A 15,493-nucleotide genomic window follows, 5' to 3' on the forward strand; every position below is an offset into this window, starting at 1 on the left:
GGCCCTACACATACCACAGTCATATTGGATGAGGCGGAGGTCCGGGAACTGAGTCCGCATGTTGCAGACAATACGGTGCAGGCCGCTTGCACGGGGCGAGAGCTCCTGTCTCAGGGTCTCCTTGAAGACAGCCTGCTGGAGCAGGAGTGATGGGGGTGGGTGAGAGGTATGCATGGTGATAGCAGGAGCCTCCACAGGAGGCATAACAAAGATGAACCTGCAGAGAAAGAAGGGAAAGCTGAGGACAACAAGGGAGATACCATGGCACCTCTGGAGAGCAGGGAGCAGGACTCTTGGGTTCCCTCATAGCCTTCAAGCTGCAGCTCCCAGGAACACTTTTTAAAAAAAAGGTTTTATATGCTTTACTGAAATTGATTTAATAACAAAACATTCTTATATATGGCATATCCAAGTATACAAATAAAATCTCTTCAATCTTATACAGTCCATTTCACCATAGCTTCTTACTAAGATACTTAAGACTTCCCGTCACCCCACAGTGTAGTTACCAATTCTGCTATCAGTTGTACTTATAATTATTACTTTGTTCTTTTTAAGTTATCTTACAGTTTATTACACTTTTTCGTACCCATTCTCATTATTTGTTATTATTTTACACGGAAATCATTCAAACGCTGCCATAGATGCCACACCACTATTTTATTTTTCTAAATGTCTCCTAAACGTGTCCCATTTTTGAATAAAGCTCTGCTTTGTATTGCCTCTCAGCCTGTTTGTCATTTGTGCCATTTCGGCAGATTCTAGTAATTTATTCTGCCAATCTAGTTTTGTTGGAACCTTCTCCCCCTTCCAGTTCATTGCAATCAACATTCCTGCAGCGGCAGTTGTGTACAGGAAAATTTCTTTTACATTTTTTACGTTTTCGCACCCTCTATTTATTTTTTTTGCTGCCACCCCCACCCCCCACAAAGATTTACCTCCCCACAAAAAGATGCTACCTCTCAATAATGTCTGTCAGTTCCTCAATTCGCTGCTGTGGCTTCAAGATAGCCTGGGCCAAGGTGTCTGCCCGCTGCCAGTGAGCCTCGAGGCGATGGGGGTCCTTTTGCACTTGTGCTGCATAACAGTGTGCATAGCTAGCCCCTCTGTAGCCCTTGGGCTCTACTTCCTGGGCTGGGGCTGCTGCTGGCTCCTCTTCCTCCTCCTCCTCCCTCCAGTGAGGGGGAGCAGGGGGGAAAAGAGTACAAAAGTGTAGCACCTCAGTGCCGTAAATTGGCACAAGGTTGCAGTGTTGCTCATTGAGGCGGAAGAGCCGGTCGAGGCGCTCTTCCTTCTGCTTCTTCCGCTTCTCTTCAAGTGATTCCTGCAGGCCAGAGAGAGTGAAGCCAGTCAGGGAGAACAGAGGCCAGGGCCCTTCCCCCAAGCGGCAATAACAGCCTCTAGGCCACCCTGCTCCTCGATCTCTCCCCCCCCCCGAGCCCAAGGCCTCCAGCAGGAACTCACCAGATAGAAGGGTGAGCGAGGTGGGGGAGGCGGCTGCCGCCTTGGCCGTGGGGCCAGGACGGAAGGGGGCGGTGGCGGCGTTGGGGTGGTGGAGCGCAGCATTAACATCTCTGGCTCCTCCTTGGGCACTGCGCTTGAGGCTGTCTGGGAAGTCATAGCTGGGGAGGTGTTGGCGGCAACAGTGACGGTGGCCGCTGGAGTGACCGCAAATGGAGCCGCTATCGGGGGTGTAGCAGCTGCAACTGAAAAAAGGGGGGACAGAAAGGGAATCAGAAGGGCTGCTGGGGAAAAGAGAAGAAACTAAACTCTACTAGAAGATGGTGCTTTGGCATTTCACGTTATCGTTTCCACCAATATCCAGAGCTGATGCTGACTCCCAAGATGGTGAGGAACTCTTCCCAACCCCACAGCCGCCTAAGATGCACGAATCGCTACGCAAGGTGCTGGAAAACATGCTTACCCAGCTGTTGCTCCAGGCTGGGGCTTGGCGCCTGTACCATTCGCAGCATGGGTCTCACAAGGCCCTGCAGGGGAGCTGGTGTGGGCGCCCTAACTGGCACCAGTGGCTGAGCGGGCAACCTGACAGGCGGCACAGGAGTCATGGGGAGCGGGGCTCGTTGGGCCATGAGGGCCGCTGGGAGACCAGGCAGTGTGGCAGCAGTTGTTGCTGTAGCAGGGCGCAGAGATGGCTGCTGCGGGCCAGGGGACGGGGTCAGCAGGCCATCTCGAGGAGCCTGACGCACAACAATCTTCACCACACCGGAGCTGTTCACTGCTGATGAGGGCACTACGGGGGCAACAGCAAAGAGAGAGGCTGAACTGCGGCTCTCCAACAGAGTGGTGTCATTTCTAATTATTCCTACCAGACATTTATTTTATGCCGGTGCTGAAGGAGAAGCCTCAATATAGGACCAGGCCATGGCAATTCAGAGAAGGCTTGGGTGGTGGAGGGTTGGACCAACGTAGGGAGCAGGGCAGAAGGAAAGGGAAGTGGAAGGCGGCCAGGGTGGAGCAACAGATGCCATACGAGGGAGGATGAGAACAATATGCTGTTGGGGACACAGAAGGAAGGTTTACCGACCCAAAGGCAAAGTCACCCAGGCCCTCAACCCACAAAACCACATTGCCTTCCAAGAGCGGGAGGGCAACCCCCAGGAATCCAGATACTGACTAACCTTGGGTGGCAGCAATGGGGAGGCTGATAGTTGCTGTGGAAGCCACAGCTGCAGCAGCTGTGCTGGTAGCTGGGACAGGCAGGATGGTGGGAGGCTGGTGGCCTGGCACAGCCTGCACCCCAACTGGGGCCTGCCCAGTCTGCTGAGACATGGCCTGGATCAAAGCAACCTGTGCTGGCTGGCTGATGATGTGGTGCTGCCCCCCGGCCGACACCAGGTGAACTACATTCCCTAGATGGGACAGGAGGGAGAGACCATTAACTACTCAGCTACCTGCCTTGCCTGTAGATGGTGGCCAAACTTCCCAGTGCATGTGTAAGCCCTCCTGCAGAGATCCCACCATAGAAACAGTGGGCCTCTATGTCAGGAAAGGCTCTGGAGTTTCCTGTATCCCTCGGGTCACCGGATGCCCCACAACGAGGCATCAGGAGCTTAGAGGGACCGCTCTGATAAAAGTATTTCTTCCACTGTACCCATTTCCTACCAACTCTGGTATTACTACTTCTCTGCATATTCACATTGCAAGGTTTTTATTTTGCATCCAGATCTATGAGAAACATTTTTCAGCGCCATTTCAAAGGAGGACTCAAATGGGAGTGGAACAGATTATCTGCTGCAGGAGCAAGCTGTGCCAGAGGGCAAGTGGAAAGCTCTCCCATGGAGACCCCGGCACATGGAAAACAAGCCAGTCAAGAGAGCAGAACCCTCCCCCAAAAGACAATCATTATGGAAGGCTCAATGAAGTCGTACTGAGGCCCGCCCACCCTACCAACTATTTCCAGTAGCACAGTAGTCTAGCAACCGACACACTGTGCAGAGCTGCCCATCAGGTTCCGACAGGACACAGAGGAGAAAAGTGAGTTTGGGATAGTGGGATGCTGGGGGGGGGGTACCTACTTGGCAGCTGTCGGGCTGGCTGAGGCATAGTGACCTGCCGGACCTGTGTACCCGTCAAGGTAAGCTTGTTGCCTTGGATTTGAAAGGTGAGGGGTTTGCTTCCTGGAGCACTCTGCAGGGGCCGGGTGGCCAGTGAGGCAAGCTGCCCAATGCTTACCACTTCGCCCGCTGCAGTGAAAGAAGATACTGGTTAGGCTTGGGAGATGATCAAACTGTGCTGCCTCCTTCCCAGCGGTCTCTCCATACTTACAGGGCAACCGTGCCTGCATATCCGGGGAGAGCAGAAGCCTTTGCTGAAGGGCTCCAGCAGTTGCAAAGTTGTAGCCTGGCAAGGCGGGCACAGCGGAATGGATGTTCACGGGCTTCATCATGCCTCCTATGGTGCCTGTGCCCATGGTGCTGGTTGACTGCTGGGCTGTAGCAGCTGGACCCAAAGTGTTGGTGGGTGGCAGCTGCTGTCCAATGGGGGAAACACCCATGGTGCTGATGGGCGGTGGCGGCTGCCCCACAGAGGACACACCCAAGGTGCTGATGGGCAGAGGTGGCTGCCCCATGGGAGGGACACCCAAGGGGCTAATGGGCTGGGTGTTGATGGGCTGCTGCTGCCCCAAGGACGTGATGGCTAAGGTGTTGATGGGCTGCTGCTGCCCCACAGGGGCTGGCAGTGCACCAGGTTTCAGCGAGGAAGATGCTGTGGTGGTGGGAGGAATAGGAGATGGCTGGAGGAGGGGTCGGGGAGCATTTGGGACCAGCTGAGCTGCAGTCATCGCCACAGGCAGGACTGTGGAGAAAGGGGAAAAGATTACAGATTTGTAGTGTCTCCTGGTCTAGCCCTGGTCTCATTTAAAAAGAAGAAAAGAAAGGAAGAAACCATTGTTTTGTTCCCAGTGGCGTAAAAGAAAACTTTTCTCACTCTATCTCTGCCTTTACTAACCCTTCCAAGCAATACACTATTCTCTCTCATTCAGATCCAGGATTGAAATTGTTCCAACACACAAAATGGACACATTTCCCCCCTGCAATTTGCAAGGGCTACTAGCTTAAAAACCTTTTTTTTTTGATAGTGAGAGATTTGACACCACAATACAGAATACTTGTATGCCAGAAAGGTAGATAGGTTTCAGGCAGTAAAAATTCTTAGTACATCACTGTAGAGAAGAACTTGAGATGCCAGGGCTAAACTGAGAAAGTGAATTAGCTCCCAGCCCCCTTTCTTCCCTCCCCATTACCACTGCTTTGGGATCTCTGAATCTTACCCTGCGGAGTAGAGGCCTGGCCTTGCAGCAGAGCAGCAGCTGTGTTGTTCTGGCTCAGCGTAGGCACTAGAGTCTGGGTCTGTGGTCTGATGGAAGGAGGCACTGGTATTGACATGGTCACTGGTGAGGAGGGCAAAGGGATGGGCATGGGGAGAGAGACCGCAACAGGGAGTGTGGGGGGCTGCACTGGTCCTGGCAAGACTGGGCCCGGGTGTTGGATGGGGGCCAGAGCAGGCGTCAGTGTCTCTGGAAGGACAGGGGCAATGGGCTTTTGCAGAGGGGTTGTGGGACGAGGGCTGTTCACCAGCACCACAGTTCGGTTCTCCGGCTTGGGCACTGGCTGCAGCATCCTGTGGGTAGAGAGACTGATTTAGAACTAACACAATGGAAATCCTCTTCTCACAGAACACAGAATCTGTGTTCTCTACAGCGAAACTCCTATTAGGCAAATCTCAAGCACAACTACTTTACTTTCTGTGCCTTAGCCAAAGGAATATTCTGAGTCAGGATCCTGGGAAGTCACTAAAGTGAGGGCTTTGTGATTAGTCTGTATTCTGCCATGCAGCTGGGAAGAGGCAAAACCTGATGTCAGCCTCTTCTCTGTGCTAGAAGGCTTCCTGCATTCTCCAGCAACGACAAATCCAAGGACAAGATAAAACGCTTAATGCTGCTTTTCTAATACTAGCAGCAACATTATGGGGTGTGCAGACTTTGGGCAGCAAAGAACAAAGACTGTTTTAATGTTTGATGTTTTGCTGTAGTTTTATAATTTATTGGAAGCAGCACAGAATGGCTGGAGCAACATTAAACCACTGCTGGAAGCTGCCCACTATTGAGAATGAGAAGGATCACAGGTACCTGTTAACTTTCATCTTGACCGGCTTGGGTCTGGGAGGAGGGTCTGGGGACTCAGCAATCTCTTCAATCAGTTTCCTTGTCACCTTCCACTTGGGCAGGAATGTGTCTGTCTCATAACGAGACACACGGCCCTCCAAGTTGATCAGATCGAAAATGCCCAAGTCCGCATGCTGTAAGGAGCAAGGCCCATATGCAGGAAATAAGCACAGTCCCAATTATAGGGTCTGGTTACCCTGGGTACTTACACATACCCCTTCTTGCCCCAAAGACAAATGATCTCTTGCCCAACCTGGAGCATCTAAATGGAGCATCTCCCTCTCCTACTAGACCAGAGAGAGAACAAACTTGCCTTGAAAGGGTCGTTATCAAGGGCATGGAGGATGAGGGAAGCTGTGTTGAAGCAGATGCCGTCTGTGATAAATGGCGAGTGGATAGGCCGTGGGTCAAAGAGGTTGGGGTGGTTGCAGACCTTGCGGAGCTGCATCAGGATGTTGATGACACTCATGAAGTGCCCCGTTGCCAATGTCTCCTTGGTGCTAAAAGAGAAACCAGCCACAGGGTGAGCCAGACTCAGAGGTGCCAAGCATCAGAATAACAGCTGCTGATGTTAAAGAGGAATGGCATAAAGGATGGCTTGTCCAGTGCTGAATAACCAAAGCCAGAGAATAAAACACTGGGCTCATCCTCCAGAGCTCCTGCCCACCAGCCCTCTAAGATCCAGGCCACTGAGAGCCAAGCAACCCCTAGTGCAGCACCCCATCCCTCCCTCCCCCCAACTAGCTTTCTGTACTTACGTAGCCTGGGCCATGAAGTCATCGTAGAGATAACGCTGGCGCTTGGAAAGCCGACACTTGATGACATGTTCGTATTTCTTTGGCATTTGCTTCTCTACATCCACTTTCACCCTCCGCAGCAGGAAGGGCCGCAGCACCTGGGAAGGTGGAGAGAATCAATTCCCATTCGCCTTCCAACCATGCCAGCTGTTCTCTGTACCCTCACCCCCACCCCGCTCACCTTGTGTAGCCTTTTCACCAGGTTCTCATTGTACTCCTGGCTGCCCTCAATCATGCCCGTCAGTGGGTTGGAAAACCACTCCTTAAACTCGCGGTGGGACTGGAAGACATGGGGCATCAGGAAGTGCATGAGGGACCACAACTCCATCAGGCTGTTCTGGAGAGGAGTTCCGGTCAGAAGAAGCCGCCTCTGACTGGAACAGAAATATGACAGGACAGTGAGAACCTCTGAGAGGGAGGCGTTCCCCCACCCTGCGCCCCGATCTCAAGCCCACCACCACACACACCCTCACCTGTTGAAGTTTAGCAGAGACTGCCAACGCTGAGACTTGAAGTTCTTAATGTTCTGAGCCTCGTCCAAGATAAGATACTTCCAATTCTTGCGTCGAAAGGCCTGGTGGTCCTGCAGTACCAGCTTGTATGAGGTGATGCAGATATGAAAGGCATTGGGCTTGGTCCAACCCTGAGTACAGACAGTGAAGGCTTACAATTGTGACCAACAACGGAAGAGGCACCAAGCTCAATAGCTGTAGACCTGCAGCAGGGAACTTCCAGCCCTCTCTGAGTTTCTTATTTTGATAGTTATTTAACAAAATTTATATACCACTTGATTGTTTCTTTTAAAAAAACTTCTAAACATTTCACAAAGATAAAAAACACATTAAAAATATTGATAGAAAGCAATTAGAAACAGATGTTTAAAAACATTCAAAAGAGATATAACACATGAAACATTCTACATGTCTGAATTGGCTTGGGTAAACAAAAATGATTTAAGCAGGTGCCAAAGAGTGTATAGAGGAGGGTCCTGCACTACTTATTTAAGAACAATACTGATCTAAGAACCCCTTATTTCAGCCCTAAATGCATTCCAGACTATTATCAAGTAATTTGAAGACTAAAAATAACTAAAATTCTTTAATATCTCTACTTAGGATTTCCCTACCTTATGTTTCCTGGAGTACCAAAGAATTGAGCCACCACCATGTCTTATTCAGAGAATCATAGAAAAGTAGAGCTGGAAGGGACCACAAGGATCATCTAGTCCAACTCCTTGCAGTGAGGGAACCTTTTCCCCAACATGGGGCTCGAACCCATGACCCTAAGGTTAGGAGTCTCCTGTTCTACCAACTGAGCTATAGAGGTGGGCTTCATATTCCTTTGTCATGCGCCAGCAAAGAAATACTATAGCATGATTTGCCCATGTTTCACGAACTGGTCCCCCCCCCCATGAATAGACACACAAATATAGCTACATACAAATACAAATCAATTCTGGAGTACAACTTGTGCCTCTTTTTACAATATGAGGTAATCTCTATCCCCTGGACTCATATGACACATACTATTTCAATACTTTCTTTCTGTGCTTTTGGGAAATTATGCTAGCTATATGTCTTCTATTGTGAGCCACATAAGGATCAGAGACTGCATTACAATTACCCACAAGCATCATCTCAGTTTCCTTAAAACAGATCTCTTATTAGCACAGCGTGACCACCAAACCTAATTTAGCACCATACAGTACATGCTACCCAAAATAATGCTAATAGTCTAGTTTCTCACTTTGTAGACTAGCCACCCTTTTTGATTTACTTAGAAACAGATGGCGGGGGAGGGAAATCTTTTAAATACTTTATCAAAGGACCATAGAAATCAGAATGTTTCCTGGAGGAAAACAATACCCAACATTACATTTTTTCAACCACAAAGACACATTTTTATGCTTATCTGGAGGTATAAAACCATTTACATTGTGAGACACAAAACCCATCTCTGGTCCCAGCTGCAAAGCCTGAGTTCTCTCACCTGCCGTTTTAGCTTACGCTCCTTCTGTGCCCCGTAGTAGGTGAGGATCTTGAAACTGGGGCACCAGCGCTTGATCTCCATCTCCCAGTTCAGTATCACGCTGGTGGGAACGATGATCAGGTGGGGGCCCCAGCTGCCTACAGGAGCACACAAGCACAGCAGAGAAGTTTCCATGACTCTGGAGACCAAGGCTGCCTCTGTGCCTCCCTCCTCAGCCACGTGCCCTCCCCTGAGCAAATCCAGCTCTCTCCCCTCCAGAGCTTGCTCTCCATAGCCCATTTGTCCCCAGAATGGAGCTGTTAAAGCCAAGCTGCCAAAGGGAACAGTGACCACTAAAAGCACTGAGAGCATGAATTTTGTTACTCCACATCTTAGGAGGTTTAAGATGCCATCTACTGCTTCTTGCAAGGAGCCCATCCTCACCCTCCGTTCTCTTCTCAAAGTTCCTGACCCACCCTTTTCGCAGGCCAGATGCGCCAGCAGCGAGATCGTCTGGATTGTTTTGCCAAGCCCCATCTCATCCGCCAGAATACCATTGAGTTTCTTCTCATACATGGTGACCAACCAGTCCAGACCAATGTGTTGGTATTCTCGCAGTGTCCCACGCAACAGATAGGGAATAGGCGTCTTAACCTACATGGGAGAAGGGCAATATAATTTGCCTGCTTTATTCCAGTGCAATCCCCTGCAGATTCCCTCTGACTCACCTGCGTAGTATCCAAGGTATAACCTTTGGGTTGCAGGCTCTCCGCTGCGGCTGCTATGTCTGTGATCTCCTTCTTGGGCCCTGGGGCTGGAGTCGAGTCATTGTCTCCCTCGCCACCATGATCCTCATCCTGCTTCAGAAGATACTCAACACCGAAGTCCTCCTCCTGGCTCACAGAGGCTTCTTCTTCCCCGCCTTCCATGGCATCCTCCTCTTCACTTTCATCCTGCTCACTCTCCACTTCTTCTGTGGAATCTGAAAGAACTAGCAATGTCAGGACAAAAAGCAGCTGGGCAACTTATTGCTATCATCTTTAAATCAGTGCCTTACAAACTACACTGCTCTATACAAGAAATCATTTGTTACGTGCCACAAATTCCATCAAGACAAATGCAGCATGTTAAGTTGTTTTTGGGACAAACATTTATTCAAAAACAAAGTCTGATCCCAAGACTGAGGCAAATACTTGAGGACACCTGCTAAGAATACCTTCGGCTATAAAGAGGAGATAATACAGTGGTACCTTGGTTTTCGAACAGCTTAGTTCACGAACAACTTGGAACCCGAGTGCTGCAAAACCGGAAGTAGGTGTTCCAGTTTTCAAACTTTTTTTTGGAAGTCGAACGTGCTCTGTTTTGAGCCCCGTTTCCTGTTGCGCTGCTGATCTGCGTCTCCGTGTTTCCTGTTGCGCTAATTTGAGTCCCCCCATTGTAATTCAAGCATTCCGTTTCCGTGTTTCCTGTTGCGCTGCTACTTTGCGTCCCCCCCATTGTAATTCAAGCCTTCCGTTTCCGACTGCAGTATTCTCAGGTGATATTTGGAGCTTATATTTGGTGCTTTTGTTTTTGCTATTTATTTTGTGTTTTTTGTTTTGAGGCTTTTTCAGTTAATTCGCTTTTATGACTGTGTGGATCCCAGTTCAGCTACTGAATGATTGTGTGACTGCAGAAATGGATAAAAAACCCCATCCAAACAATGACTATCATCAGTGCAGGTAAGAATTTTTTTTAATTTTAATTTTATTTATTTTATAGTACAGTGCATTGTTTATTGCTTTCATTTTATGGATCAATGGCCTCGTAAGATAGTAAAATTCATGCTAAATTGCTGTTTTAGGGGTTGCTTTTAAAAACCTGGAACGGATTAATCTGTTTTACGTTACTTTCTATGGGAAAACGCGCCTTGGTTTTGAAAGCTTTGGTTTTGGAACAGACTTCCGGAACGGATTAAGTTTGAGAATCAAGGTACCACTGTAATTACATACAAGATTCAATTGCTTTCCAAAGTTACAAGACCCATTCCCTTCCTTTATACCTGACTGGCTACTGCTGTCTTCTTCCTCTGACTCTTCCTCATACTCAGAAGTGCTGGGCTCTGAGGCCTCGGATGACGTGTCCGACTCCTCCATTTCAAAGTCTGAGGTATAGGCGCCAGCGTATTTCTGCAGCAACTCATCCATGGGCAACTCACCTGCCAAAGCGAAAGAAAGCACAAGATTATGCCCAAACACTAAGATAGATAGTTCTCTTCTCTGATCCCTGATCATATCCTGTTGAAGTGGCCCTCTGGTTCTGTAACTAGCTACAAATTAGAACAGAGGGTTCCATCTTGGAAACCCCAGCCTAGGTTTTGGGTTCAATGACTTGTTATCATTTCTGAGCTCACCCAACTTGTCCATCAGTTCAAACCAGTCCCCTTTGTTGGCAATACTGCTTTATTTTCCCATGGTTGTGGAAAGAAATGGAAATAGACATAGTGCAACCAATATAGGCCCAACTCAGTTCGCCAACAAGTAAGGTTGGTCTACTAAGTTAGATTACAGGTTCCAGGGCAACTGGAAACACTTGGGGGTAGGGCAAGAAATACAATACTGAGTTGGGGCAGGTGCTTACCCTGGCCCTACGTCCCTTTAAGAGCAGAAATTCTGGGAACGATGGTTCACAGACCTAGCAGACATTCGGAAACACAATTTAGTAATAAAGCAAATAGTGTTCAGGGCCCAGGGAATGAAAGTCCTGACCCCCATTTGCCACCCCAGCCACCATCTGCTTCCGAACCTTCCTTGGCCAGCTCATCCAGCTCCTGGCTGTGATCCACATCTCCTTCCAGCTTTTCTTCTGCATCTATTGTTTCCTCTTCATCTTCAGCTACAAGAGGAAGGATGCCCTGTGTTACTGCATGAAAGGATTCCAGTGCTGGTCCCTGCCTCAAATTTCCAACAGTCAACCGCAGACCCAAAATAACAGGCTCACCATCCTCCTCATTGGCAGTGAACTCCTCATCCTCTTCATCGGGCTTCCAGGGTTTTTTACTCCTCTGAGTAACAGGCTTTGGCTTCTCCTGCCAAATATGAGAAGGGGCTTTCAGACCAAGATGGAAGGCCTTTAGCAGTGCATGTGCATGTTGCAGAAAGCAGGACAGAAATTTGGCAACAAGTATCCTCAACTAGCTTTTCTGCTATCTGCAGCTAGGCCCTTGCCTGTCCAGGCCCAGCCTTGACCCCTTGCCTGACTCTGTGTCCCTTTCCTACCTGCTGGTGATGCCCATCAAAGTGTGACTGCATGGTCAGAATTCTGTAGCTGCATATTCTAAGTAGGGTTCCCTACAAATCTGAACCCAAGACTTGCCCATAAACCAGCAGCACACCTTTAACTTCTTGGAAGTCTGTTTTTCGTCCTGCTCCTCTTCCTCTTCACTGTCACCCTCCTCCTCTTCATCATTTTCAGAACTAGAGGCACAAGGGGGCACGCTGAAGGAGTTCTCCAAAATTTGGGGTGGCAGTGACTGCAGCAGCTCTTCCAGGGGCAGTTCACTCTCCTGCTTAAGCAACTCAATCTCCCGTTGCTGAGTCTCTGAATCATTCCCTTCCTGCTGCTCTTCTACTTCGATAGTCTCCTCATCATCCGACTCGTCATGGGGTTGAAAATCCCCATCTGCCAGAGAAGGAAGAGGGGCTTACACAGTCTCTCCTCAAAAGAAGCACGCATTACAATTCTACCATGTTTGGTTGGGCAGGAGGAGGGAATGGGTATGGAAGTTCCCCCCTGCAATTACATTCATAGGATGTAAGCCATATAGGGGTATCCGTGTTGAGCTAGCCCTGGATGGGCTGGGGCTGGGCAGTTTCAGAGAAAAGGGTTGAGACTTTTAAGTTTCTGACCTTCATCCTCAGTGAGGTGACTGGGGTGTGGTGGGCTAGAGGCAGTAGAGCCCGCATGGGAGCCACCGGTCTTGCTGAGAACTGGAAAGGTCTCATTGAGGCTCTGGGTCAGTAGGTCCGAGTATTTCTCTGTCTGGCCCACTATAAAGTCTAGCTGCAGGTCCAAGGCTTTTTTCCGTTTTTCCTCCAGACGTGATTGCTGCTTGAATTGCACAACCTGAGGAAAAAAGAGTTTAGGGGGGAAGTCTCCAAGTTCATTCCTGCAGAATGTGCTGTGATAGAACTTGCTCTTGAGTTAAAGGCAACATGGGCAAAGAGCTACTATCTTCTCTAAGTCTTCAGTAGCCCTGTGCACACAGTGCCACTCTTTTCTCTGCAACCTTAACCTTGCAAATTTTTCAAAGCTATTAAAAAACACTTTGTTACTCATGTAAAAGCAGGAAACCCCAATTTAGTTATTTGGAACAGTAACTCCAATTACAAGTAATAAAAGCAACTGATGTTTTGAGACAGAGCAGAACAATTCATTTCACTGCTGTGGGAGAATAAACAAGAGTATAATTTGCCTCGCCTTTTTAATATGAATGCAGAAGTGAAGAATGAATGAGACTGGACATAAATATATAACAGACAAAACCTCCAACTAACTGCATGCTTTATGTGCTTGAAATTCTGGTTTGTTATACTTTATGTATTTTGTCTAAATGAAGTCATTCATATGTGAGTGTATGCATGTATGTATGTATGTGTATATGTGTGTGTATATATATATATGTGTGTGTGTATACACACACACACACACGGTTACCTATACGCATATATTAATTAGAGAAATTCCACCAACAAACTATAAAGCCAAGAGATTCACTCACACTCAACCCTTCTATGGATGAATCCACAGTATTTTTGATTAGGCAGAGTAGAGGCAACCAGCTCCAGACACCTGGCTCAAGGTGTGGCTCCTGTATTCAGGAGCAAGGCCTGCATGCTGCTTTTATGATGCGAGACAGGTTCCTCACGTACCTTCTCTACGTTGCTCCAGAATTGCTTGACCTCTTTGGCGATGGACGAGGCAATACGGCGCAGCTTGGCCTGCTCCTCCCGTTTGGCTCGTTCTTCTTTTTGCTTCTGCTCTTCGTGGTGTCTGATCACCATGCGCACCACCTGCAAGAAACAAAGGAGAGAAGGATCATGTTAATAATCACAAGTCTTCACATATTTCCACGGCTCTAAACAGTCCTTCCTAAATCTGGGTCGTAGGGAAGAGCTAGCTCCACTTCACTAAAGTGGATGGAAACCCTAGGGACACACACATATTATATTGCTTTTCTACAACAGCACAAGCCACAAGCCTGAGGTGTTACAAAATTGCACAATTATGAAATGCCCTTAAACCCAGAGATTGGAATGCATGAGTGAAAACTGACTGAAAGAGATGGGTTAAATGTTTGTAGATTGGCAGCTGTTTCCATCAAACTCACCTTCCTCGCCACACCCCTCTTCCATCGGCGCTCTTGGGCAAAGTCAGCAGAGAGCCACTGCATCTCCTCGCAAAGATAATCCCAGTGCACTTTGGGCCGGACTGGCTCAGGCACCTTCGACAGCCGTTTCATGGACCAGAATCCTTCTTTCTTCATTTCTGCAATGCGGTTTTCAATCTCTGCCTCCTGGAATACATCCCCCAAGTCAGTTAGCCCAAAACACTGTATCCCTGTGAACTGCAGCTTGGAACGACAAGCTAAACAGAATGTTAACTTAGATTGTGTATGTTCATGCCCAACTCAAGAGAGCAGAAGGGGCCAAATGATCCCTGGACCCTGCGTGGCTTACATGCTTGGCCTGCTCAGCAATCTCCGCGTGTGTCTTGTCCCACATGCTTGCAGGGTCCGGGGAGGTGTACATCCCGGGCGACACAAGGGCTCTGTTCTGTGTCTTGGGAACATCAAAACCTGGGTGACTGTCCAGCGAGGAGTCGTGGGTGAGATGTGGTGGTGAGATGCTGCCAGTTGAGGCAGGTGAGCCTGAGGAGGCTGGTGACACTGGGTTACTGCCTGTCATTCTGTCCGATGCAGTCTGAGATGAACAAGAGGAGACAAACGAGGGTAGAACATTATTATAGTGGCCTTAATGCTAGAAAGGAACCTAACAGCTCTGGGGAGCTTGTCTAGGTAGAGCATCAGAGAAGAGCATCCCTTGTTCTGACTCTCACAGATGCTCTTTGTAGTACAATGCTCATCCACATACGTCATTAAAGCAGTCAAAATTCATTCCAAATACCCCTAATGAACTACAGTGCTTTGAAAAACTGTAATCCAGTAAGCGGCCTCAAAACACAGGGCCTTACACTGGGATTCCCCTCACCTCCAACTCTACCTGTGGTTGCAGCGCATGTTGCTGTTGGGGAGGACTGCTCTGCATTTTAGTTCTCTCTTGCTCTTTGCCTCTCGTCCCAACAGCTTCGTTTGCGGTTGTAGTGCTGGCTTCCTGCTCCAGTGCATGCTCGGAACCGGCCTCATTCTGGTCAGCCAGCCACTGGGACGAGCCGTCCAGCTCCTGGGTTCCTTGGCAGCCCAGCCTGCGCTCGGGACTGCCTGTCTCAGAATTATCTAGAGATTCATGAAGATAAATCAGTCGCATTGTGATCAGAGCCAGACTGAAAAGAACTGAAAGACACCCACTCAAGAACAAGCTAAAGGAAGATTTTCAGAGGAAGTGAAATTAAACGTCAAAATGACATTAGCATGCCCTCTGCCTACAATTTTACTTTCCTTTAACACAAAGTAAAGCACTAAAAATTAAAGAAGGAAAGTAATGCACCTTAAAAGCAGCTATTAACTAAAGAGCATAAATGTAAACCAAGCAGTTCCCAGTTGATCAAATTTCATTTCTCACTAGGTTTTTTTTCAAAAAATAAGCTGTGAGTATAAATATGATTTGATTAATGATTACAGTGAAGGGAGGAGGGGTTCTTTTTTCCTTTTTTGTTGCTGTTGCCAAAATCAGGGGAGCCCCAGAAAAATTTGCTTGGGAGCCAGATCAGCCCCCCCCCCCCCAACTGGGGGTTAGCCTCTCCCAATTTACAATATACAAGAGATCTGGTGGCAGAACCCAGTAGAAAATTAATATATCCAACAGAGTAGCTATCAAAAACATAA

The 15,493-nt window shown here is 48.4% G+C and overlaps 1 protein-coding gene across 6 annotated transcripts in view; it reads right to left on the minus strand.

Moving 5' to 3' along the window:
• SRCAP (Snf2 related CREBBP activator protein) overlaps positions 1-15,493 on the minus strand; it is a 31,712-nt gene that overhangs the window by 10,104 nt on the left and 6,115 nt on the right. For 3 of the 6 annotated variants that reach the window (XM_081835127.1, XM_081835128.1, XM_081835125.1), the window contains exons 3-27: positions 14,700-14,944; positions 14,169-14,411; positions 13,820-14,005; positions 13,362-13,502; positions 12,339-12,555; positions 11,825-12,111; positions 11,431-11,518; positions 11,236-11,325; positions 10,493-10,648; positions 9,180-9,433; positions 8,928-9,105; positions 8,473-8,609; positions 6,957-7,126; positions 6,665-6,857; positions 6,445-6,581; positions 6,000-6,186; positions 5,651-5,820; positions 4,793-5,142; positions 3,787-4,317; positions 3,537-3,704; positions 2,640-2,870; positions 1,925-2,251; positions 1,465-1,706; positions 960-1,324; positions 15-217 (exon numbers count right to left, since the gene is read on the minus strand). In XM_081835127.1, coding sequence (XP_081691253.1) covers positions 15-217; positions 960-1,324; positions 1,465-1,706; positions 1,925-2,251; positions 2,640-2,870; positions 3,537-3,704; positions 3,787-4,317; positions 4,793-5,142; positions 5,651-5,820; positions 6,000-6,186; positions 6,445-6,581; positions 6,665-6,857; positions 6,957-7,126; positions 8,473-8,609; positions 8,928-9,105; positions 9,180-9,433; positions 10,493-10,648; positions 11,236-11,325; positions 11,431-11,518; positions 11,825-12,111; positions 12,339-12,555; positions 13,362-13,502; positions 13,820-14,005; positions 14,169-14,411; positions 14,700-14,756 — 5,308 coding nt within the window. In that variant the 5' untranslated portion in view covers positions 14,757-14,944. Of the gene's footprint in view, positions 1-14; positions 218-959; positions 1,325-1,464; positions 1,707-1,924; positions 2,252-2,639; positions 2,871-3,536; positions 3,705-3,786; positions 4,318-4,792; positions 5,143-5,650; positions 5,821-5,999; positions 6,187-6,444; positions 6,582-6,664; positions 6,858-6,956; positions 7,127-8,472; positions 8,610-8,927; positions 9,106-9,179; positions 9,434-10,492; positions 10,649-11,070; positions 11,125-11,235; positions 11,326-11,430; positions 11,519-11,824; positions 12,112-12,338; positions 12,556-13,361; positions 13,503-13,819; positions 14,006-14,168; positions 14,412-14,699; positions 14,945-15,493 lie in introns of those variants that run through there. The other 3 variants (XM_081835126.1, XM_081835129.1, XM_081835130.1) reach the window with 3 other exon arrangements.

This window comes from Podarcis erhardii (genome assembly GCF_964252035.2).
Source record: "Podarcis erhardii genome assembly, chromosome: 13".
In the NCBI taxonomy this organism is placed as follows: domain Eukaryota; kingdom Metazoa; phylum Chordata; class Lepidosauria; order Squamata; family Lacertidae; genus Podarcis; species Podarcis erhardii.